General features: G+C 44.1%; 1 protein-coding gene across 9 annotated transcripts in view; it reads left to right on the top strand.

Moving 5' to 3' along the window:
- Positions 1–23,567, top strand: part of SAMD8 (sterile alpha motif domain containing 8) — a 167,832-nt gene that overhangs the window by 127,722 nt on the left and 16,543 nt on the right. For all 9 annotated transcript variants that reach the window (XM_078642724.1, XM_078642726.1, XM_078642719.1 and 6 more), the window contains one exon: positions 20,476–20,571. In XM_078642724.1, coding sequence (XP_078498850.1) covers positions 20,476–20,571 — 96 coding nt within the window. The remainder of the gene's footprint in view (positions 1–20,475; positions 20,572–23,567) is intronic.

Raw genomic sequence — 23,567 nt, 5'->3', positions numbered from 1 at the left:
CCTCTTGCCAAGCTGACTAAGGCTCACAGTTTCTGGCTGGTATCATGTGCTGACGACACTCAGATTGTTATCTCGATTTCCTCGAGTGTGGAAACCGTGGCTGGGAGGTTTCACAACTGGCTGAAACACATTATGGGGTGGATGCATCAGAGCTACCTTAAACTGAATGCAGACAAAATGGAGGTCATGGAGTTTGGGAATTGGCCATCACTCTGGAACCAATCTTGGTGTCCAGCAGAAGCGATACCTGCCCAAACCCCTTGGTAAAAGCAAGGAACCTCGGATTCTTGTTTGATGACCAACTAAACTTCGCAGGTCAAATTATTCTTTTAACATCTTCTTGCTTTTATTTTCTAAAGCCCTTGCCCAAAGTGTTGCCTTTTATTCCCTTTTATTTCAGGAAATCTGTTGTTGCAGCACTAATTCTCTCACAAATTGACTACTGCAATGCACTTTTCCTAAACTTACACAAATGCCAACAGGTAAAACTGCAATCCCTTCAAAATGCCGCAGCACGAGTGCTACTCAATATTCCCAAATACCACCATATTTTTAACAGTATTAGAGAGCTTTGTTGGCTTCCGGTCAAGCAGCGCATCGAGTTCAAGGCACTATTCCTGGTGCATAAAGCATTATATGGTGGAGGACCGTCGGACCTGCAATATCTTTTTCAGTGACCCTCCCCATGGCGGAATCTTAGATCAGCCAATAAAGGACTAGTCCAAGTCCCTAAAATCCAGAAGGCTAGATGGAGAGGTAGATGCCTTTCCTATCCAGCATCAAGGCTATGGAATGAATTGCCAATCAACATTAGGCTACAACCCACTAGACCATGGTTTAGGAAAATGCTTAAGACCTGGCTATTACCTCAATAGGAAAGAAGCTCTCTCACCCAATTCTTTATAAGTTTTCTCGCTCATCTAGCGCCAAGATGCCTCTGCATTCGTGCACTCTATAAATCCTTAATTACTTACTAATATTTGTAATTTGCGAATCACCAAGTAAATTGTGATGGTTTGTTTTTATAGTAATAAAATGTTCATTCCCATCACACTTCAGAATTACAAAAAATGTGCTTCAGTTTTGCTTTCCGATCTACTGAATGTGTACAGTTCATTTGCAGGTATTTTACATACTGTTGTGTGTCCAACGGTAACCATTGACGTCATTTACCACTGGTGTCCTCGGGTCTAGTGGGTCTAGTACTATTGGGCTCCAAACTGAATAACCTTGTACACATGTTTAGTTAGCACTGTAGAACAATGAGTCGGAGCAGTCCAGTGGGTAATCGAGGCGGAAATATAGCTTTAGATGCCCAGAATGCGATTAATAAGGCAGTAGCAACCAATAAGGTTATCACTTCAGTCATTGCATTTACTTTGGAAAAAGTCTTAATATACATAGGAACAGAATTTATTACACGTAAAACAATGATTAACCAAGAAACCAGTCCTTTCTAGTTCCTTTCTAGCCAGAGGGATTACACCAAACAAAATTGCAGCATTTATGTGCCAAGCACTATTGTTAGGTTTAACATCTGATCAATAAACAGTGTTACGCAGTGGAAGGTTTTGTAAAATCCAACTCCCAACTTGGGAGCTCCACTTCTTGCAAAGGTGTACAGGAAATAGTCACAGCAAAATCAAAGTGCCGTAAGCATACACTTTAAAGGGACCATGGTTCTCAATGATACACTTTAAAGTCAAATGTAGATTTCCCTTTGCTCAGTAGTGGCTTTAGTTCAAGTTGCGGATACAATAATGTTCATAGCATTTTGACACACCTGTCACAAAACCCTTCCAATCCCAAATACCTGCCTGTGAACATCTCTGAAATCAACTAAGCTCCCAAACACACTTGGTAAAACTTCCAGTGACTGGACACAGTCCTTAGGAGTCCTATCAGACCACTGGCTAGTTGTCATTGCAACTGGTTTCACTGCCACATTAAGGGCCTCGAGGTTCAAGGTTGGGATTGATAGACACAAGTGCTAGTGGTGTCTAAAGGTCTGAGATCAATGGCACATGTCACTGACAACAGCAAAGACAAAGCTGGAGACGATTTCTATTCTGGGTTGTGGAATTGGTGTTCCGATGCATTCAAAGATGAATCCACTTGGGCTAGAATCCCCAGCCAGGGTTGAAGCGGAGCTAAACCAAAAGGCCTCTTGAGGTAAGTGGAAGGCACACACAGGATTTTCTGTACCCTGGAATGGTTCCGGTACAAAGGATGTTAATCTGCAACAGCTCTTTCCTTCCCCAAGTGATGCAGTGGATAATCTAAAGATATTGGTTGGAAGGGACCTCGTGTCCTGGAGCTGGTGCAGTCCAACGACCAGGCCCGTATGTCCTTTCAGCTCAGCTGGTATCTGAACCTAACTGGCAGTTAGGTATTTTCAAAAGATGTAGTAAAGCCTCTACTTACACTGGCATGTAGTCTCCCCTCACACAGGACATTTGCAGTAGTGCTTTCCCTTATGTCCTTGATCCAGACTTAAATCCAGTCTGAAAGTAATGCAGTCCCCAGCAGAGCACTACTTCTTCAATGCACTCTTCTCTGCTACACTTATGTGCATCATACTATATGATAGGGATTACTCTTGGATTTGCACTACTAAAGAATTGTTTCCTTAGGTAGCGCGTATTTCACCATTGCAGCAATACTGCAGTTATCACCAGTATAATTATGGATTCATCATTCAGACTTTTAATTCATTTCCTTAAATTACATTACATACCACATCCTCATTTTAACGTGTGTATGCAGTGCAGCAGAGACAGATCTATAATGACTATATCAAATCATTTATTCACAGAGTTCATTTTACAGTTAACACAAAAAACAATTATATTTTTAAGCTATGCGAGTCCAATTATTTCAGCAAATTCAGTCCTTGTAAGTTTTTTGTGGGTACATGACCCCATTTACTATAGTGTGCTTACTTTGTACAACATGGGAGTGATCAATATAGACAAATTATACTTTATCCTGGTCGCAGTTTGAGTAAGAAAAAAACAGCAATCTTTTATAGTACCCTTTAGACTTCATATACTCCTCGAGCAAGACAGTTGACAATTTTTGACCTGTGCGTGTTCCAAGGCCTAATGAGGACTCGCTACAAGAATTTCAATTAATAAACAACAAAGCATATGTAAAAATGGACTCCCTAATCAAGACCCAGAATATGCTTAATATTATTTCTTAGGTTTTCCCTGGCATCTTCAGCATTGTAACAGCTATACCATAGATCTCCTTCTGTTATCATCATGTTTACAATATCCTGACGTTACATGATAACGGTTCGTATATATACTTACTTAAGAGTTACTCATATTTGAATATCTCTGATTAATCCATCTACTCCAATTTCTATCCAGATACGGGTAAATCTTGACACTAATGCAAATATGACTAATTCTTTCTCTATATCCATTATTTACTTATGGTGGTACTGAAATAAAAGCATCATATTAAGTGGAATGTAGACCTAATATGTTTGAGGCAAAGTGCAATGGCATGCTGACTATAACAAAGTGCTGGCATATGAAGATTATCATATATCTTTCACAAGTGCTGGGGTGCCTGTATTATTTTCCCATAGTATGAACCTTGCCAGGCAAAGGAATCACCATGTATATAACTTTCCAGATGTTATGTTTGAGTTGGGATCTATATAACCAAAGTAGTAATTCCTTTTGTCTGCAAGGAAACTTATATCTATTTGATGATGTCCAATATGTGTGTCATAATGTCAAAAAATTAAATCCAAATCAGGTAAGCCTGAGCAAAAAAATAATTCTCATCCATTAGTGACGTATTTAACCCAAGTTGAGTGGGCTGCCCTAATAGTGGAAGAGACAGAGGAGAGAACCTATTTATAGCCTATTTCATTATCTCCTCAGAATTCTTTTTTAACAGCCTTTTTTAGGATTGGTCACCAACAAGCATCAATATTAATCATCTAGAGTATACACATCTTCTGCTTTACCCTCTATCCATGGACATTTGTCATACAAGTTAGTATTTTCAAGAAAGAGATAGAAACAAAGCTACACCAGTCAGTCTCTTATTGTTCCCATCTTTGTCTCATTATTCTAAAGTGAAAGTGACTGCTATACGGTGTTATTACCCGCTTACCTAAAGTTATGACTGCAAATTGTGTTGGCATGGAAAGGAATTAACTCCGGTCGATGTAACTCAGGGCGCTGAAGCTATTTTCTATACAGTGTGGTTGCTTCTCCACATACATCTACAACCGAGATAGCAAGTCCTAAACGGGCCCTTACGTGCATGTATTGTATGAGGAAGTTGATGTGGTTCCATCTTGGGAGTATATAACGAACAATAGGCAAATGTGTGGCCTCTGGCAGGTATTTTAAAATTTAATATAGGTCCTTCAAGAATTAATGTACCTTTTGACACGTATTCATTAGAAGTGGTCCAGATTATGTGATGGCAAGCGAGACTGCCATCTGAAAGGGCAATATTGGTTACACAGTAATTGGAGTACCATTCGAAAGGAATGTAGAATTGTATATTCTTTTACAGCACTACATCACCAATACATCTCTTTGATCTCAATCAGACCTATGGAATAATTGACCCTGCCATGTTAAATTACTCATCGATTTTATTTAACCCTTTGATGGATGTTTGAAATTTCCTTGGTTGTCAGGATCCACCTCCGTTATAACTGTGACTTGTTTAACATCAGGAGTGTAACTGGGCACCTACCATATAATCTGATTCTTGAACTATACTGAATTATTCATGTGCGGATTTCTTGTGTTGTCATGCCTATATATGTTTTTTACAGAGGCATGTTATGGCTTATTTAACATTTAGAGCGTTTCTTTTAAATTTTTTTGTTTCACCATCTCATGAATTCATTAATAACTACTTGCATACTGGTGTTCTTAAAATACCATGCCATATTTTGTTCACACAAGAACTGACTGACCACCGGTGGTAGCCATATCATTGCTGTTTTGTTTTTCTTTGGGGTGGAAGCCTTGTAGCTCTGACCACGTTTTTATTGTTTTTAAAGGCAAAGAGAGGTGTTGGTAGTTTGAATGATTCGAGCATTTCTCAGTGTTGTTTTTTTCTGTCAACAAATCTTTAATTTTATTTGATAAAGGGGCCCATATGTGGTGGCAAATGTAAAAGGGATATCAACTTTTTCAATGTTGGCTTCCACTGGGGCCTACTTTTGGGTAAACCAAGCCTGTTTGAGAGCATTTTTAAGGAACTTTTTAGGTCTACTGTCTTTTCTTGAGAGGCTAGTGGCATTCACAAAGAATTGTTTTTTAGGTTTTGCCTGCACAGCGCTTGCGCTGTACCTGCATAATATATTGCAATTGAAAACCAGCATTTTCACTGCAATCGGTCTCGCATTTGCGAGAGTTTAAGCTACTGGCATTGTAAATGACATTGCGTTTTATTTTTCTGTTTTGATAATTAACACATAAGCACATAAGTAAAAAGCATGGTCATTTATAATCCTAGTAGCTAAAACTCTTGTAAATGCGAGACCTATTTCATTTAAAAGAATCGTCTGCCATTGTCCCGGGCTCCCTGTAAAGTGAAATGGCGCATGGCGCGCTGAATGTTGCAAGAAAGCATGTCTTGCCTGCAGTAAGAGAAACTCATAAAGAAAATAGTTCTTTCTGACTAAATAAGACATACCATGTAAAAACAGAAGTGAAAGGGCCAGTCCTCACGGGAAGTTACAAATGAAGACAAGGCGGTACTAAGGAGGGACTAAAAAGCCTTTTACAAATTAAGACAAGGCTGTACAAAAGAGGTACTAAAAAGCCTATTAACGAATCGGAAACCAGCATTTACAAACAACGACATAAGCCAATGAAAAAATATAGGCGGAGCTTCAAGTCCATACTCTAATACAGCCTGCCTCGCAGAGCAGCGCATGCGCTGCCCAGGCTCAACCTAAAAAGGGAAAGAAACAAATCTTAAAAAGGGCTTACAGCCCTCCCTTTACTAACCGTTTGTAGGCTTCGCGATTACTCATTTTCTGGCTGCTTACTGGTCAGCTACATCAGGGTCACATCATCTGGTTTCACTTCCTCTTTCTTCGGCTGTTCCCTGGAGCTTGGACCGAATACTGTTTCTGGTTGGCGGCTAGTGGCTGACAACCAAAAAGTCCTTCCACTGGCAGCGTACTACTGAGGTCCTTTTTAAAAACATTTTTTTACTTTCCTCAACGCACTCCATACAAGTGCGTGTGTTTCTACTTAGTCTCCTCTTGATTGCACTCTCCCTGCCTCCTCTGGCTCCCTCATGCTGCCTTACCCAGAAAAACCCATCCCCCTCCCACCATCCACACAACCCTTCTATCCCCCTCGCCAGCTGTCTGTCCTGCTCCCTCCCTCCTCCACCTGCACCTTCCTCAGTGTGGCCTGTTGTGCACATGGCTTAAAGTTAAGAACAAGAAAGTGGTATGACGGGGATCAACGCTAGCTGTCTCTTCGTTTTTTTTAATTAATACTTTCGAACATATGCACAGTAGGGCAGCAGGTTAACTTTTTTTCTGACACCTCCTACAGTCTACTGTGGGCTACCAGCATGAGTGCTGTGCTGACATTTACTGACCAGCAGATCCAGTCACACTGATACACTTGGATGGTTGGCTAAAGCTCCTCTTCCTCGGTCTATTCAGTCATCACTAGTCCCTCTTTGTCTCCTGCATCGCCACAAGTCTTGCGATATAATTAGTTGAACTTATCTTAGGCGTTGGGATACTGTGTGATCTCGCGATGTGCCTGATACCTGATCTTACTGACTCACTCTGCCCAACACCACTCTGGGTTCCGCAGTGCCTTTCAGTCACGTGACCGTGGGTAGGAGGCCTTGGAGCTCATGTCCTTGCACACGTCAGCAGTTGTGATGCGCACCCTGCTTCGCTTTCAGGGGCCTTCGTCCTTTTCTCTAGTTCCCCAGTGTTTCTCGCTGCCCTCGACTGTGATTCATAACTGAACCTTTTAATTATTCATTGTTCCTTCTGCGTATCTTTATTTTCATCAGCCCTGTCTTGTGAGCTTCACAGTGTCACTGATTCAGCACTTGTTCGAGATCAGAGAACATTTCCGATCATTGGCTCTCTGCTTTCCATGCCCGCCCCTCTGCAAGGACATCTTCTTCTGTCCCGACCCTCGCCTTATTTATTTTACTGACATGTTTCACAGTAATGCAGGCTGCTGTACAACAGGGCTTAAAGTCAAGAGAAAAGAAATAGCGCAGTTACTCAGCAATCATTGACTGCATCATAGCTCTATGTTTTTTACTTTCAGCCATGTTACACTGCATTGCTGTCACTGCTGTGCAACATTTCTAAAAAAAAAAAACATTGACAAAGCCAATAGAGTTTGCATTTGTGAAATCTATTGGCTTTGCCAATGCTTATTTTATTGTCAGTATACTTTTTGCGAATATGGTGACTTGACATTAGTGGAAAAGTTCTGATTTAGATTTCTTTAATAACTATTAAAGAGTAAGAGTGAATTCTGTTATGTTGGTGTGGTATGTAGACTGGTTATCCGTGTGTTCTCTTGGTTATTGACCCCTTACTACAGAAAAAAACAATTTCTTTTTCCAGATGTATAGTGAACCTGAGATCTGTGTTCTATTACTTAACAAGGCATGAAAAGTGGAGCGTTTCTGTTCTGTCTCTTCATATCAAACAAATATCACTGATGTACCTTAACCATGATCTAATGCTTAGTGAGACAGTATAATCATTGCAGATGATCCATTCCGCCATAAAATAAAACATAAAAAGATTAGTGAATTCTGAAACAAAGACAGCCCGTCACTACTTCCTTAATTTGTTGGAAAAATATATTTTTATACGTGAAAAAAGTATTTCAAGTGATTATAAATTCCAGGCTAACCAGAAAATTAGTCGGAACGTATATGATGTGTTCTCTTTTGCGAATGAAATCTCCAATCACCTCAATGTCCTCACCCTGAGGCATGTTTGAATATAATGTGTCTATATCTAAGCACACCAGGATGTTCTACGAGGGGTCAAATTGTTTACAGATTACTTTATTAATAAAATCCACAGAGTCCCGTACAAACGTCTGGGGTATCTTTAACCAGTAACTTCAGAAAAATTCCGATGCATTGCGAATGTTGCTCCAATATAGAACCACTGCCGGCACTAGAAGGGCATGGGGGGGGACATTAGCATCTTTTTGCCAGTATATTTGAATTTCTTGTTACTGATCTAGTTGTTGCTAAAGCCTTCCTCTGCAATATTTAGTGTTCGTTTTTAGGTCTAGCCTGGGCAGCGTATTAGCTGGCTGCTCTGCGATGCATGCTGTAGGCAGGTAGAGACTTGAAACTCCGCCCACTCCCTGCCCATATTTTACATTGGCTTATGTAGTTGTCCACTGTAAACTGTGGCTGTTCATTTGTCAATAGGATTAGTAGTCCCTGTTTAGTACCGCCTTGTCTCATTTTGTAATCTCCCATGGGTGCGGGGTGCCGTTACATTAATTCATTTGTCAACATCTACTTCTCAGTTTGCTGGGCTGGGCGCTCCTACTTGCCGCGTTTTTACAAAGCCTGTTTCTTAATGAGGAATTAGTGAATGTGCCCGTGTTAATGCATTTTTAACCTCTGATTATTCGCTGCCAGACAACTTAAGAGGTAGGATTTTTGAAGCTCAAGGCAACATCGTTTTCGATCATCTGTGGGATCCCTTTCTAGAGCAAGAGACCATTTTGGGCCATTTCTTACAATCTGTTTTCTCTTGTTGCCACTCGTGGTTGTGCTTTAAGCCATCTGACTATGATTGCGCACCACCGGTTCTGCTACGAGCCGCGTCCTGGGTTTGTGTAGTCATGTAGTCCAGCCCCTCTGTGATGTACCCTGTAAGCGTGGAGGGGAACCTAAACGTGCGGCGCCATTGGCCAAACTCTGAGGCCTCTAAGGATTACGTGCACCCTAGGTCCATAAGACGCTCATCGGGCTACTGGGAGCTCTCCAGGTACTGTAAGGAGCTCTCCGGTATGCAGCCCAGAACACTATATTTGAAGCTTTTACTTGGTTGAATTATGTGCATCAACATTTAGAGTGTTCAGTTGAGACAAAAATGTGTTTATTTTCAGAACTCATAAGCTGATACTTGGAGAAAAATGGCTGGGTTTCCAAAATATGTTTAAGGCTGATATTTTGGTGATAAATCATGAAACACTGGGAAAACCTTTTACAAATTGTAATACATTGGTGCCGGTCATTGAAGCTATAGCTGTTATGTATACCAATGTATATTGATAAAGCTTTATATAAGTTGCGGCTTGCAACCATGCCTGAGCGACTTAGATGATAGCTGGTAGTAATCTTGCATATGATGGCCACTAATGCAAACTTTATTTAATGTGATCGCTATTTCAATAGTAATATTGGTAGCACTCGATGTGTTTCATTGAACATAAGTAGCTCTTATTACAGAAAAGGTCGGAGACCCCTGCGCTAGGAAGTCGTATGTAGGTTGTCCCTCTTGCAGATTCCCAGTCCTCTTTTTATAGTTTATCTAAATGTGGAAATTCGCAGGCAGATGGCAAGGTTTGATTCAATGCAAAAATCTGAAAATTCAGATCTATTACTGGCTACCTTTTACAATAGTGACGTTGGTGTCTTCATAGTGCAACATTGCATCAAATTCACCCTGGGCATGAGTCCTAAAAAAAGAAGTGGGGAGATTAACCAGGTTAGGCAGTATGCAAGTGAAATCCTGACTCCTGCCATCACAGTGCATGATCTCGCGACGCGTGACCTCACTGGAAGTGCCATCGCAAGAATTGACATAAGAAATTAAGTAAAACACATGAAATATCAGGTACATACAAAGTACATTTAAACGCATTATAAGATTTAATAAGTCGGATTTACGGTTGTGTCAAAAAAGTGGCACAATCCCGAATCAAAATCTGGGCCTCAACTAATACATTTATTTTTTAACTGCCACAAAGAAATTGGCAACAAGGAGAAGCATGATAGTAGATCTGTTATGCTTAATTGGTTGCAAAGTCTACATTTTAAAAAATTTGATTGGGTTAAGGCGAAGGTGCACAGTAAATCTCAGGGAATAGTAATAATGGTGAGAATTTTGGTAGTTAAAGCACTTGCTGGAGAGATCTGTGTTTTGTAAAGTCTCATATTTGAATCAAAGTAGTATAAGGTATATGTGTCTCCTGCAAAGCACATCATATGCCACACAGGTGACAGATTTTTTTTTAATGTAAGTAGTAAAGTGGGTTACTGTTTTTAACATCGAGATCCTTTTGTTACCTGCAGTTCATAAATTGTAATCCTTCTAAAAGTCCACAGTGATTTATGAAGGACATGCAACTCCTACACCTTGTAACCCTCACTGTCTCATGTAACTCATCTTGTACATTGATTTACATATGTACATGATTTATTGTCAATGTATAATGTGTATGTTGTGTATAGAGCTCAGACACCATGCATTGGGTTGCGTAGCGCTATAAAAAAAAATGAAATAGTGCTATTGAAATTATTTGTGTAAATACTGGGACAGACTAAAACATCTGACATTCTTACAGTGCATGCATCTCTTATACTGAGACCGAACAAAGCCAAAATCATGTCTCTCTTAAGTGCCTGTGAAGAGATAAGCTGGGTGCCCTTGTTTCCCCTCCGTGACATTTACATTTACCAGTCTGGATAATCAGACAAAAGGACGCCTGATGGCCCATTAACTTCGGCCCAACTGGTTGTGGGAACAAAAGTACCTTGCTGCCTGCAGGTTGCTGCTGGGAATGGAAAGCAGATAACGTGCAGGCGCTGCTGAATGTGTCCCGGTGTCTGAAAATGATACCGGGCCAAGTTCATCATATTTCTGTGGGGTCCAACTTCTTGGCAGGGGGAACGGTGTCCACCCTGTGAAAAAAGTGGGTGGACGCCGTATACCTGCATGTACCCCCGACTTGTGCCCTAAATACACCGGTCACTTGAGGCTTCAAGTATTGTGGTTAATAAAACCTGCATTCACGTGGCCCCACAGCAATTCGATGCTTAGTTTGTAATGCTCTTACAAACTATGGTCCTTGTTGAATGTTTCATCGAGTTTCCCTCTGGTGACTCTTATTTTTAGTGCTGATATCACAGTACATGCCAGATTATCCTACAGTTGCCCGCATCTTGAGATCTGTCAGTCAGATTGCCTCTACGAAACTATTGCGTTCGTGTCTGCTTGATTATGCGCTGTTCTCCTAGTAAACAGCCCTGCTCTGTTTACTCTCAAAGCATCTCCATGGTTATTGTATTTGGCCTTCTTTTGATTGTTCTTCCCTCTTGATTGTATAGAGAAAAGTGAAGCCTAGTGCTGCAATCTTGAGGCTATTCAAGGTGGAAATTTGGTTTTGGGAATGTAATTCGGTAGCAGAGGTCTTAGGTCGATTATTAATGAAAGATTCTGGCATATTAAGCTGGTGTATGACCATCTGACAGGGGCAGCTTCCTGCACCAAATTCGTTCCACTGATGTCTGTGAAGGTACATTTTTCTGGCTTTCCATGCATGGAATTGTAAGAAACTTCAGCAACCATACTGAGGATTTATATTTCCCCCCAAAATATCTTCATTTAGTTTTAATCTTTGTTGTTGTAATCAGCATAGATTTATATTCCTTCAAATATACTTATTAGCTTTTAGTTTTCCTTGTTGTTAGCGTGTAAAAGCATTCATCTTTTCATACCTGGTGTTTAGACGTCACATAGTCATGCCATCCACTGCAAAAGGCAGCAAATTAAATTAAGGGAAAAAAAGTAAATGTGGGCTATACACACAATCGGTACATTAAACTATCTAACATACATTACAACCAATAAAACAAAAAACTAACACGCAGGTGATCTCGTGCCTTATACAGTTCAGTACATTGGAAGCTATGGAGTCGTTACTTACCGTGTATAGGTTTATAAGTCCTTCACAAGCTCTTTGCCTATCTATTGTGTAGAATGAAAAATATCCTAACTTTCGTAACTGAAAGTTTAAATTCTATTATGGACACGGAGGCGAGGATTAGGCTGTTCTTCTTTATTTTTTAACAACAGCCACTTAAAACCAACAATAAACAGAAACAAAGACTTCATTTCCCATGAAGCTTAGAAAAAAACTATCACGTTTGTGTTACAGACTCTTATCCAATCAGGCGTCTCCTGGGACAATAACTGTTGATGACTCCTGCTGAGCTTCCTCTTTCTTCCTGCGACATGGCTGACTGCGGAAGTTCCTTAATCCTGCTTCGAGGGCTCTGCACCTACGGGTAGATAAAGGGGTCATAATATCTCGTGCATGTTGAGGCAATCTTGCACAGTATCAAGTAAATGCATGGAAACCAGGAAAACGCTTTACTTACATAGACGTATATCTCACAACCCAAGTGGGTCCAGGCTTGTCTTGAGGGTGAGCTAATCCTCTCCTCCGTGTCCTTAATAGAATTTAAAACTTTCCGTTACTAAAGCTAGGACAGTTGTCGTTCTGTGTCAAGACACGTAGGAGAGGATTAGGCTAGTTCAAAGCTTATCCACCACTAGGGCCGCAATGGAGGAGACTGGTTTAAAGTAAAACCTCCTGAAGGTAGAGTCTGACGACCAGTCTGCTGCTTTCCGAATGTCCTCTAATCGTGATCCTACCTCGAAAGCTTTTGATGCCATGGCACCTCTTGCAGAGTGCGCTTCGAAGACCTTCGTATTGATGCCAGCTTCAAGCATCACCCAGCAAACCCATCTTGCATTTGGGGGGGTGGGGGGGATGCAGGACACCAAGCACAGCAACATGGCCAGCTTGGAAGATAGCTGCTTGTGTGACAAATATTGGTTGATAGGCCACTCCGAAAGCAGATGCAAGACCTTATTAACATCCCATACGACTGAATATCTCGGTTCTGGAAGAAGAGAGAGGCGAATGCCTCGTCCCAGCTTCTTCACCAACTGGTGGTCTCCCACTAGGTGATCCGCCACGGCGGCATGTCCGGCTGAGATTGTGGACCTGAAGATATTGATCGTCCTGTACGCCAATCCCTCGGAAGCTAACTGCGCCAGGAAATTCAAGATATGGAGAACGTCTGCCCCCACGGAATCCAGACCCCGTTGGAGACACCAACCCATCCACTAAGATCAGGCCAATCGGTATTGATTGACCGTGCTGTCGGCCCAGGCCCGTGAGAGAAGCTCCGCAGCGTATCTCGAAAGTCCCGGGATCTTCCATTGGGCCGGTAATCGTCCACGCCATGAGGGGTAGGGATTTGCTCACTATCGGAGGGTGTGGATTGCCTACTGGATTGCTCAGGAGATGAGGGTGCTGGATAGACTGATTGGAGAAGCCTGAGAAAGTTCCATCAGAACTGGAAACCATGCTTGCGCTCTCCAGACCGGGGTGATAACCACCAGATCCGCCTTCTGCCGGCGGGCCTGAGTCGTCAACCGCATTATCATGCCGAAGGGAGAAAGGCGTAACCCTGCTCTGGGTACCAATCCTGAAGAAACGTGTCGGTGGCCGTCGCCCCTGGACCCGGTCTCCAGCTGAAGTACCTGGGAAGCTGGTGGTTGAGGCGAGACGCAAAGAGGTCGACAGAGAAGGATCCCCACCGATCCCGAAGAGATCGGAACATTGAGGGAAATAGTTTCCATAAGCTCGCATCCCGAAGATGGCGAGATTGCCAGTCTGCCACCTGATTGGACACTCCTGGGAGATGCTCCGCCGTCACCGAAACCTGAAGGGACAGACAATATTCCCAGAAGTCCTTGTCAAGGTCTGCCATGGCCTTGGAACGGGTCCCTCCCACGTGGTTTATGTAACCGTTGGCCGCTACGTTGTCCATTTTCAAGAGGACGCAGGACTGGGCTCTGCCTCTGATGCAACATCGGAGCGCAAAGGAGCCGCCATCAGCTCCAGGCAGTTGATGTGGAGTGATCGCTCTGCGGCAGACCAACCTCCTCCTGTGGTGAAGTCCCACTGCGTTCCCACCAGCCCGAACCGCTGGCGTCTGACTCTATCACAAGGTCCGGCCGGGTCCGAAGATGGCCCGACCGTTCCATGCCTCCATGTGGGAAAGCCACCAGTGGAGTTCTTCCTTTGCCTCCTCGGACAACGGAATCTGTTGGGCGTAGGTTTAAACACCTGCCCTGGTGAGATGCCTTCAGTCTCTGGAGAGCCCGAAATTGAAGAGGGACCCGGAAAATGGCCTGAATTGAGGCCGACAACAGTCCAACTACCCGGGTGATGCTTTGCAGAGAGGTTTGGTGCTTCCGTAAGATCTGCTGGATCTTGTGGCGGATCTTCGCCATTTTCCTGGACGGGAGGTTTAGCGTTGCTTCTACGGAGTTGATCACAAACCCGAGGAAGGTGAACCAGTGAGAGGGAAGGAGGCAGGACTTTGGTTGATCACAAATCCCAGTGACTGTAGGAGAAGCACTGTTGTCTGCAGCTGTTGCAAAAGGACCTGAGGACATTGATGCATGAACAACATGTTGTCCAGGATTGTATGACTTAACAACTACTGCCTAAACCATGACTTCTTTTACAACGAAGGCTAAACCACGACTTTTTCTTAACCACTACATTTTAAACCACTACTCCCTTAACCACGAAATTTTTAGATTTAATTCCATATTCTGTTCGTGAATCTTATGCTTTTACAATTTTTAAAATGAAAGCAACACTGTCATCTCCTAACATAAACCTGTAATTTTTTTTAAACTAATTTCTTCAACAACCTTTGCTGTATTTGATTTTAATCTATTACGATTTTAATCTTCCACTTTTTTTTTTACTATATATATTTTATTTATTTTTTATTTGTGGGGGAGCCCTCCCGACACCCCCATCTACCCTTTTAATTGTTTTCCTAGCAGGCTCCGGTGTCCTAAAAGTTGTGGTTCCATCCTTCGTTGTTCCGTCGTTCGTGGATGTTATCTTCGTGGTTCAGCCCTCTTCGTTGTTCACTCTTCGTTGCTCCGGTAAGTAGTTGTTTAAACATCGTGGTTAAGGATGTTTCCCGTTGTCCGGATATACTACCATCCTGACCCACTGGGACCTCAACCTCTCCACTACTGGGTGCAGGATCTTGGTGAAGAACCACGGCGTCTCCGACAGGCTAAAGGGAAGTGAGGTGAACTCGAACGTTTGGCCCTGCCACAGGAACTGGGGGAAGCGACGGGGAGGAGGGAAAATGGGAACCGTCAGGTAAGCGTCTTTGAAGTCTAAGCGGACCATCCAATCGTAGGGAAGCAGAACGTCGCGGAGCAGGTGAATACCCTCCATCTTGAAGTGACGGTAAACCAACCACTAGTTGAACTCTCGGAGGTTTATCACTGGACGCTGACCTCCGTCCTGCTTCTGTACCAGTAAGAAATTGCTTAAGAAGGCTCTTGGATGAGGGGATAGCTCATTTGTCCATGAATTCTTGCACCTCTTGTTGAACCAAGAGTGCCTTTGTGCTGGAAAAACTGATTGGACTCGGAGGGGGGGGGGTATTGACTGAACAGGGGAGCTGTAAAACTATGTGGAAACCCTGCAGCGTTTGGAGCACCCAAGCGTCAACATGAGAGAAAGAATAAAATAACTCACTGTGAGAGGGGGGAGTGCCGCCGCCTTGGGCTTCATTACGCTGACCTCTGCGCCAGGATCGGCCCCAGAAACCTCCAAAAAAGGGGAGGAATCCTGGTACTTTCCTCTCTGGGACTGCTGGCCTCTGCCGGAGGCTGTCTGCGGTGAGTGGCCAGCCAAGCATCCCCTACCACGGCCGGCCCTGCCGAAAACCTGCTTGTTAAAAATTTGCTTCACCGTAGATTGGGCCTTGTCTAAGGAGTCGAAGGTGGAGACAAATTTACTCCACTCCTTTATGAACGAGTCTCTAAAGAGACACAGTGAACCACTTCTGAGGTGGCTGGCTCGCCTAGCTTCAGGTCTAATTTGATGAGGAGCAACCTGCGCCTCTCTGTCGAGATGGCGCAATTCGTGTTACCTTAGAAAATGATTTCTCTCTGGGCCCAATGGGAGAGGACTTCTGGCGGGATGAGGGCCCCTGGCGCCTTGGCGTCCTCCGCCATGTCGAAAATCTTTACCAAAGGACCTGTGACATCCAGCAATTTGTCCTGGCATGCCCGCCAGGACCTATCTATGCCCTTTTTCGGGTCCTTAATGTACTTAGTGAGGAAAGTCGCCATTTTGGTGTAAATTTCTGGGGTAACCGCTACTTTACCGTCCAGTGAAGGGCGCGGGCCCTCCGCCCTAAGGTGAGAGCGGACCTCCTGATCCAGAGGTTTCCACAATGTACTCGCCACATACTTGGCTACTTTCTCGCAGGGGACCCACTCTGATGAACGCGGTTGGAGGAGCTCCTAAGGGTCTAGGAGGTCCGACTGGGCTTTGTGAGGTGGGTCAGGAATCGGGGCCAGGAGGGAGAGGGGTGCCAAGACCTGTGGTCTGAATCGCTGTCCGATCCGACCTAGGAGTCGTCCGAGGGTTGCGGGGAAGCCACTGGTCCTTGACATCCTGAGGGTGTGGGGCCATTTGGAACCAGACCCGCTGGCGCAGTGGGGACCTTGGTGTCCTGGAACACTTGTTTTAATCTGTCGAAAGCGTCTAGGTCTACCCCCTCTGATGTGGGCGGTGGAACCCTTTCTCAGGTGGGGGAGCGGAAGCCAGGTCTGGAGGAGTTTGGGCTGCAGGCCCGGGAAGATCTTCCCTTGCAGGGACGGGTTGAAGGCACTTCTGCGCTAAGTCCATCAACCTCTTCGCCAAAGGGGCAGCCGCCTGTGAGACCGCCCCTACAATGGAGGCATCCACTGTGTCACAAAAGCCGTCAATTAGCGGGAAGTACTGAGATTATTCCTCCTCATAATAGTCGTCGAACTCCTCCATCTTCCAGGGGATGCAGAGGGGCTGAGAGCTAGAGGTAGGTATTGGGTTAGTAGGTCAAGTCACGTGGTGGCCACCCACCAGGTAAGAGGACTAGTATGGTTGGGTGGGGCTCAATATCAAAAATTCCTGGAGAGGGACACCACCCCAAACAGGCATTGGGCACAGGGTAGGGGACACCTGGTTGTTGCAGAGAACCCCTTGCACGTGGACCTGTCCCACTACAATCGCCCTTAGGGTAGGTTAATGTGACCCTACCTCCTTGTCATTGGTCAGGTGGGGGGGAGGGAAAGGCAGAGTTACCAAGGTCCTGTCGGTACTGTGGGCTAATGCAGACCAGAACGCCCCTATTTAACAAAGGCTGGAGATGAGAAAACAAGCCTGGGTCGGTCTGCCAGCAGTCAGGCTTTGAGAGCCTGAAACCTTACCCCAGAGGGGTGTTCTACCTCAGGCTGGGCCATGCTGAACAGACTTGGTGCGGCAGACGCAGGTGGAGGCGCTCGGCATTGTCTGTAACGGACTCTGCCTCTGTGCCGCGCAGCAGAGATGGGGAGTGTCTGACATGAAATGGGAAGGCACGCCCTCTGTCGGTCGGTGGACAGCCGCGCACTCCAAGCCGGCACTTGAGGAACATAATTGCGGCCGCGTAGGAGCGACAAAGCATTCCCAGGGCCGCGCAGGAGGAGCGGAAGCTCTGTAAACACAAGCGAGATCAATTATCATAAATTCACAAACAATCACTCTTCAGAAACGAGCAAACACACAATCCTAAGCAGTCCTGAAGGAAAGGTGAACACTAAAGTGAAGCAGGCTGCAGCAGCGAAGAAAGAGGAGGCTCAGCAGGAGTCATCAACAGTTATTGTCCCAGGAGACACCTGATTGGATAAGAGTCTGGAACACGAATTTGATAGTTTTTTTCTAAGCTTCATGGGAAATGAAGTCTTTGTTTCTGTTTATTGTTGGTTTTAAGTGGCTGCTGCTGCCATCCCTGGTGGGGGTGTCACCAAGGACGGCCAACGGGGGGTGCGCCAGCGCTTCCCTTTGGGTGGGTGCCAGGACGGCCGGGAGCCATCCGACACACGCCCACTGTGGCGTCTGATGGCTCCCAGCCAACCGATGCATGGAACGGATTAAACAAAAGCCCTTCTGTTAACCTTTTGTTTATGTTCATTACTACTCCTGTTTCTTGTATTCATCCTCGCTTTTCTCCTCTGTGTCCCAGCCACCATCCTGCATACATTTTAATGATACTTTTATCTGTCCTCCTTCATGCTCAGAATTTTTTTGGGGCAAATTACAAATGAAAGTATTTAAGCTATTTATGGCACAGGCAATTTATTTTCACACAGCCACCAACATTTTTTAAATTATATTTATAACATATTAAATAGCAGCATGTCCCATGCCTAGTTTCTAAATTTTAACCGTGTTTCAGAGCAGCTGACCTTCTCTGCAACATGGCTAAAAGATATTGGGTTAGCCAATACCCCTCACATTGGCAAGACTTATTGGCTTTGCCACTGCTGTTTTTTATTGGAGATTCATCCAGGCTTACTCAAAAACATCCTGTTTGATGGTCCGTTTAGCTGAGAGTGAGCCTTGTTACATTAGAAAAGTTCTGCAACGTGTTTATAATTCTTTTTAGGATTTGGTGATCTGCCTTAAGCAGCGTAGGTTTGCTTGCATGAGAAACTGTATTCTCGCTCAGGAACCTCTGTCTTTGGTGGAGCTGTAAAATGGTCTACTCTCCTATACCGTCAACCTTCATCACCTTCGTAACATAATGCGATCATTTGTACCCCCACAGTTAAAGTCTGTGCTCCTGTAGTTGCAAGCCCTATATCGAGTTGCCTTTGTAACCCGGGGAAATTTTAGATTGCCATCACATCTGCCAGTATTAATGGCAAGGGCTGGTTTCAAAATTGGAGGGACTTGAGGATTTTAAGAGTGAAACCAGCACCCCCTACTTGAACATCACTGAATCCTTTTCTCTGCTTGGGTGACCAGCCGCATGGATAGAATGGTAGGCCATGTCTCCATGGCGGGCATCTGGACTTTATCTGCTTTTCCTCTTTCCTGTCATACTGTGACTGATGCTAGTCCGTTACCAACACAAGTGTCAAATCTTCAGGGTCCACTTCTTACACTCAGAATGGGTTTAGGTAGACTGTATTATTTAGGTAATTTGTCTGCAACAGCGGAGATGTACATGATTTGCAGATTTGTTCCCTGCGATGCCTGGGTGGCATCAATACCAATGTGTCATGCAGACATGATTAATAAAAATGGAGGACGAGGAAAAATATTGGTGACAGGAAAAGAGAGCGGACTTCTCTTAGAGTACTAAAACAGCTAAATGATGCTGGGTGTTGCCTTCTGTAGTCTCATCTTGCTCTAGATGTTTACCACAAAATCCACTTTTTTCAAACTGTTGTAAAAGGTTACAGCCAACTCCAGTCCTATTAAATAGCGTCTGTGTGTAACTATGTTGAGCACATTTTGCTCCCTGAATGTAGATATCCGTCATGGAAGAATAATCCATGTGTGTGCACACGCTTCAAGACTGTGCCTACACCTGCCTTTTGTGCTGGTGAGTGGGCTGCTTTCAATGTGCACTGATCTTGTGTTCTTAGGTAGGCCTTCTGACTGATATCTTTAACCTTCTCTTGGCCTTTTGCTGCACTGTCTTTCTCCACAACATCCTCTCATCATCAGTCTATTCTTAACACTTACTGTATAGTTAGGCACATGTATTCTTTATCTTCCACACCTTCACTTCCCAAAATGAAACCACTGATCCCACCATATACTATCCCTTGCCATTTCTTTCCCCTTCTTTCTCTGTCAACATCTTAGCCCCTCAACTAGGAACCTTGGTGTACATTTTGACCATAATCACTGCAACAGCTGCTCTGTCCTGATAGCAGGAAAATCCTCCACCAACTCTGATTCCAGTCTGCATTACCCTACTTCTCCCTCTTGATAAAGTCATCCACTTTAATTTAGAGATGCTGTCCATTGTTCCCAATGAATCCTTCCTGCCTCCCAATTAAAATCTTCATAAAAGCTGGCATCTAACCCTTTTCAAATCCTAATTCTACCCCTTTTAAGGAATCTGAATTATACCCCTTCTACTCTCAAACCCGCTCAGCATCTCTTGCCATTGCTAAATCACAAGGCACTGCCCCTCAAAATATTTAAATTCTTTCTAGCTAAACATGCACTGGAAAGCCATCCCCTGTACATAGGAGCACTGCCACGTGGTTTTCTAGAAGGTGTACTCCAAGCAGGCCTCATAGCCAAGAAGGACCCTATTAACTTTCACTTAGGTTTTATGGAGTGATCCTTAGACACAGCCACCTTACATGGACAGTAGGTATGATTTAAGTATCTTCTGGTTTATTCCAAGCTACCCCATATAAACTCTGGTTCCCTCCCTCAGATTGATTGTACCCAACACATACTGTCTTACTTTAATGTGCAATTCATCTGACTGATGTACAGAATTTCTGCTAACTCATTGAAATAAATGTATTCAAATAAATATTTTTTTTGTCTTCAGTGTTCCTCGAATCCCCTGGGCCTTTGCTATGACGGAGATGTGTGGTGTGGTTCTCTGCTACATTTGGCTCCTGGTTCTCCTGCTGCACAAACACAGGTACAAAGAATGGGTGTGATGTCTGCTGTATTTTCTGGGGAGCAGCAGCTGGACATTTGCAGACCAGATTTTTTGTTATTTGATCCATAGCTTACTTTGAGTGCGTAGAAACTTAAAATAGGTCCTTGTGAACTAATGTTTGACATTTCTATCGCACCTTGCCCTGTCCCCATCATCCAGTCTGAAGGGCATTTCACTCAGTTAGGATGCTTCCATCCTCTGTCCCCTGTGTGAGTTGTGCATTCACTGGGGCTGCAGGGCCTAGCGGTGTGGTGTGAAGAACTATTTATGTGAAGCCACCTCAGTAGAAATCCCATTCACATTCTCTTTTACTATAATGGTCATTCTCTTATTGTTGACCACGATGATACACATTTTGCTCTTCTGTTAGTCGTGACTAGACAAGAGACTATAAAAGGTACCATTTATTGCCCATCTTCTGACGTATATTTTTTTTTAGCTAAGTTGGAAGTCTTTATAAACTCCATGGAATACGTCTGAGTTGCTTACTAACATGACCCACACTGTGGAAAGGGGTTCTGGTGATCTGACATTAAAAGGTGTTGATGTATAATCTTTATATTGTGGTGACTAGCACTCCAATAAAATATTAAATGATATGATGGTAAACGTTTAGCAGACTGTTCGTTCTTTGGGAGAGAAGCACTAGTCCGTTGTTAACATTGTCTTTAAGTCCCATTCAGTTTTTAACCTCTTATTGGATTAAAATGTTCTACATTTCACAATTGGTTTACCTTGTTACAAGCATACCCAAATAAGCACAAATAATGATACTGCAGTTGCTCGATGTGGATGCTAAATTCACCGTCCGTTCTTGAGTACATACCTTTGAGTTACGAATACGTTTTACTCCGATTCCCAAATGTTTAGGTTCTTTACCAAAACTTCCATACATTCCGCTCAAGTATTTTGTGGAAATCTCTATAAGAAACAGTGAAAAATTGAAAGGCACAGACCCAGGCTCCTGTCAGCTTCCTGCAATCTAGTCTGCCTTGAATTTTAAATTGCTTGTTACCAGTCTTTATTTTACCTTTGTGTGTCTGACGGGAATTTGGGGGGGGTGGTGCCTGACATATTGTTTTGTTTTTCGTGCTGACTTGGAATTTTAAAATTTACTCACCGCTTTGTTGCTGGCATTGCTCGGGGCATTGTCCTCCCTCGCCACGGCTCCGCAGCACTCCTGACCTCAATTGCGGCCGGGTAGCGGCCATCTTGGACGTGCCACGCTCTTGGCGCGGTCAGCGGTCCAGTCGTTGCACGCATCTTCCCAGCACTGGCCACATCCTATTTTAATGTATCTGGGCAGAACGCGCAGCGGGTGAGCGCAGCAGGCGCGCCTAAGGCAAGCCCGTCTGCGCCCGTCCGCTCCCAACCGGGTCCAGGGGCCGTAACCCCTGGTCAAACCATCTCCTACTCATCCCTGGAACTAAGAGCATTGGCGCAACATCACATCCAGTTGCCCTATGCAGTGGTTAACCGCATTCGGTCTAATCAAATAGGAAAAGGAACAGTGGACCCGTCTATACCTTTGGGTTTGTCCCTTTATGTTCCTCCCATTAGCAGCCCCACCCCACTTAATTCCGTGAATATTTGCTTTCTCTATCTTAACACTAGGTCCTTAGTTAAACATCAATTGGACATTTTCCTGTTGCTTTCCACAGAAAAGCCAGATGTGTTGCTGATCACTGAAACATGGCTGACTTCGGAGTCTACACCTGATATACTAGCAGCCCTCCCCTCAGATTATTATATCCTGAATGTCAACCGGCAAGTCGGGCGGGGGCGTGGCTGCTATTATACATAAGAAATTTGACAGTACGTTACAGCCCTCCTTGGAATTGCCCGATGTAGAGAACATGGTCATTTCACTAGATTCAACAGCGGGAGTCATTGCATTGGTGCTGATTTACCGACCCCCTCAGTCCATGCCCTCTTTTCCGCTTTTGCTAAGCGAACAAATGGCCAACTTTGTGACAAATCATTCTAGGGTTTTACTCATAAGGGATTTGAACTACTGGGTCAACGACGCTCACGGCGGACCACAAGCAGTAGAACTGTCTGAATTACTTTCCAATTTGAACTTACCCCAATACTGGATAATCTGGGTTATCTTTCATAGATTCACATGCCTGGATCATTCCCCGTCGCCGAGGCGAGAGTCCCACGGTAAATAAAAAAGCAGTGCAAAAAGCACATTATAGTAGTAGGCCCTAGAAAAAGGCCTGAGGCCTAGGTTGTAGTAGCCTATCTACCTCATTATGCTAAAAAAAGACCAAAGTCTTTGCACCAACCAATAAGCTTACAGCACCCTCTAGAACCCTCTCTGCAGAGCCAGTTCTCCTCACATTTTCACCGCATGTCGTGTGGAAGGGAGTCTCCCTGAGTCTTGACTCAGTTTTTTCTTCAGGACTTCAGGATGTCTGACGAGAAGGCCTTGTTTAGACCTTGTAGAACCTGCGAAAAGAAAAGGGTCCATGTTGATGACCAACATAAGGACTGTATTTATTGTCTCAACCCTAAACATGAGGCAAAAAATTGTAAAATCTGCCGCACCTTCCCTTCTAAAACCTTAAGGGATAGGGAGGCCAGAGTCCTTTTGTGGCTGAAATCCTCTTCTACGGATGATGATAAGGCCTCTACCTCCAGCAAAAGGGCGAGGTCTAAAGAGGATGATTCAAGTGAGGGGAGAAAGCATGCTAAAGCCTCCCACTCCACTTCAGGCTCTTCACAGAGATCTCCACATTCTGTCTCTGGAGCCTCAGCCACCAACGATTCTTCAAAGAAAACCGTGAGTAAGAGCTCTGCTGTCTCCTTACCAGTGACTACTATCTCTACTTCGACCTCTTCTTCTATGGCTATGATCTCCACCACACCTATCACTTCTCCTATTGTTTCTACGAGAATATGTATTGTGGCTAAGAAGGCTCTCGTAGACGACCCGTCGACGACGACATCATCGTCAACGAAGCTTTCGT

The sequence above is a fragment of the Lissotriton helveticus genome, chromosome 5_1 (genome assembly GCF_964261635.1).
Source record: "Lissotriton helveticus chromosome 5_1, aLisHel1.1, whole genome shotgun sequence".
Lineage (NCBI taxonomy): Eukaryota > Metazoa > Chordata > Amphibia > Caudata > Salamandridae > Lissotriton > Lissotriton helveticus.
This window is presented reverse-complemented; position numbering and strand designations above follow the sequence as displayed.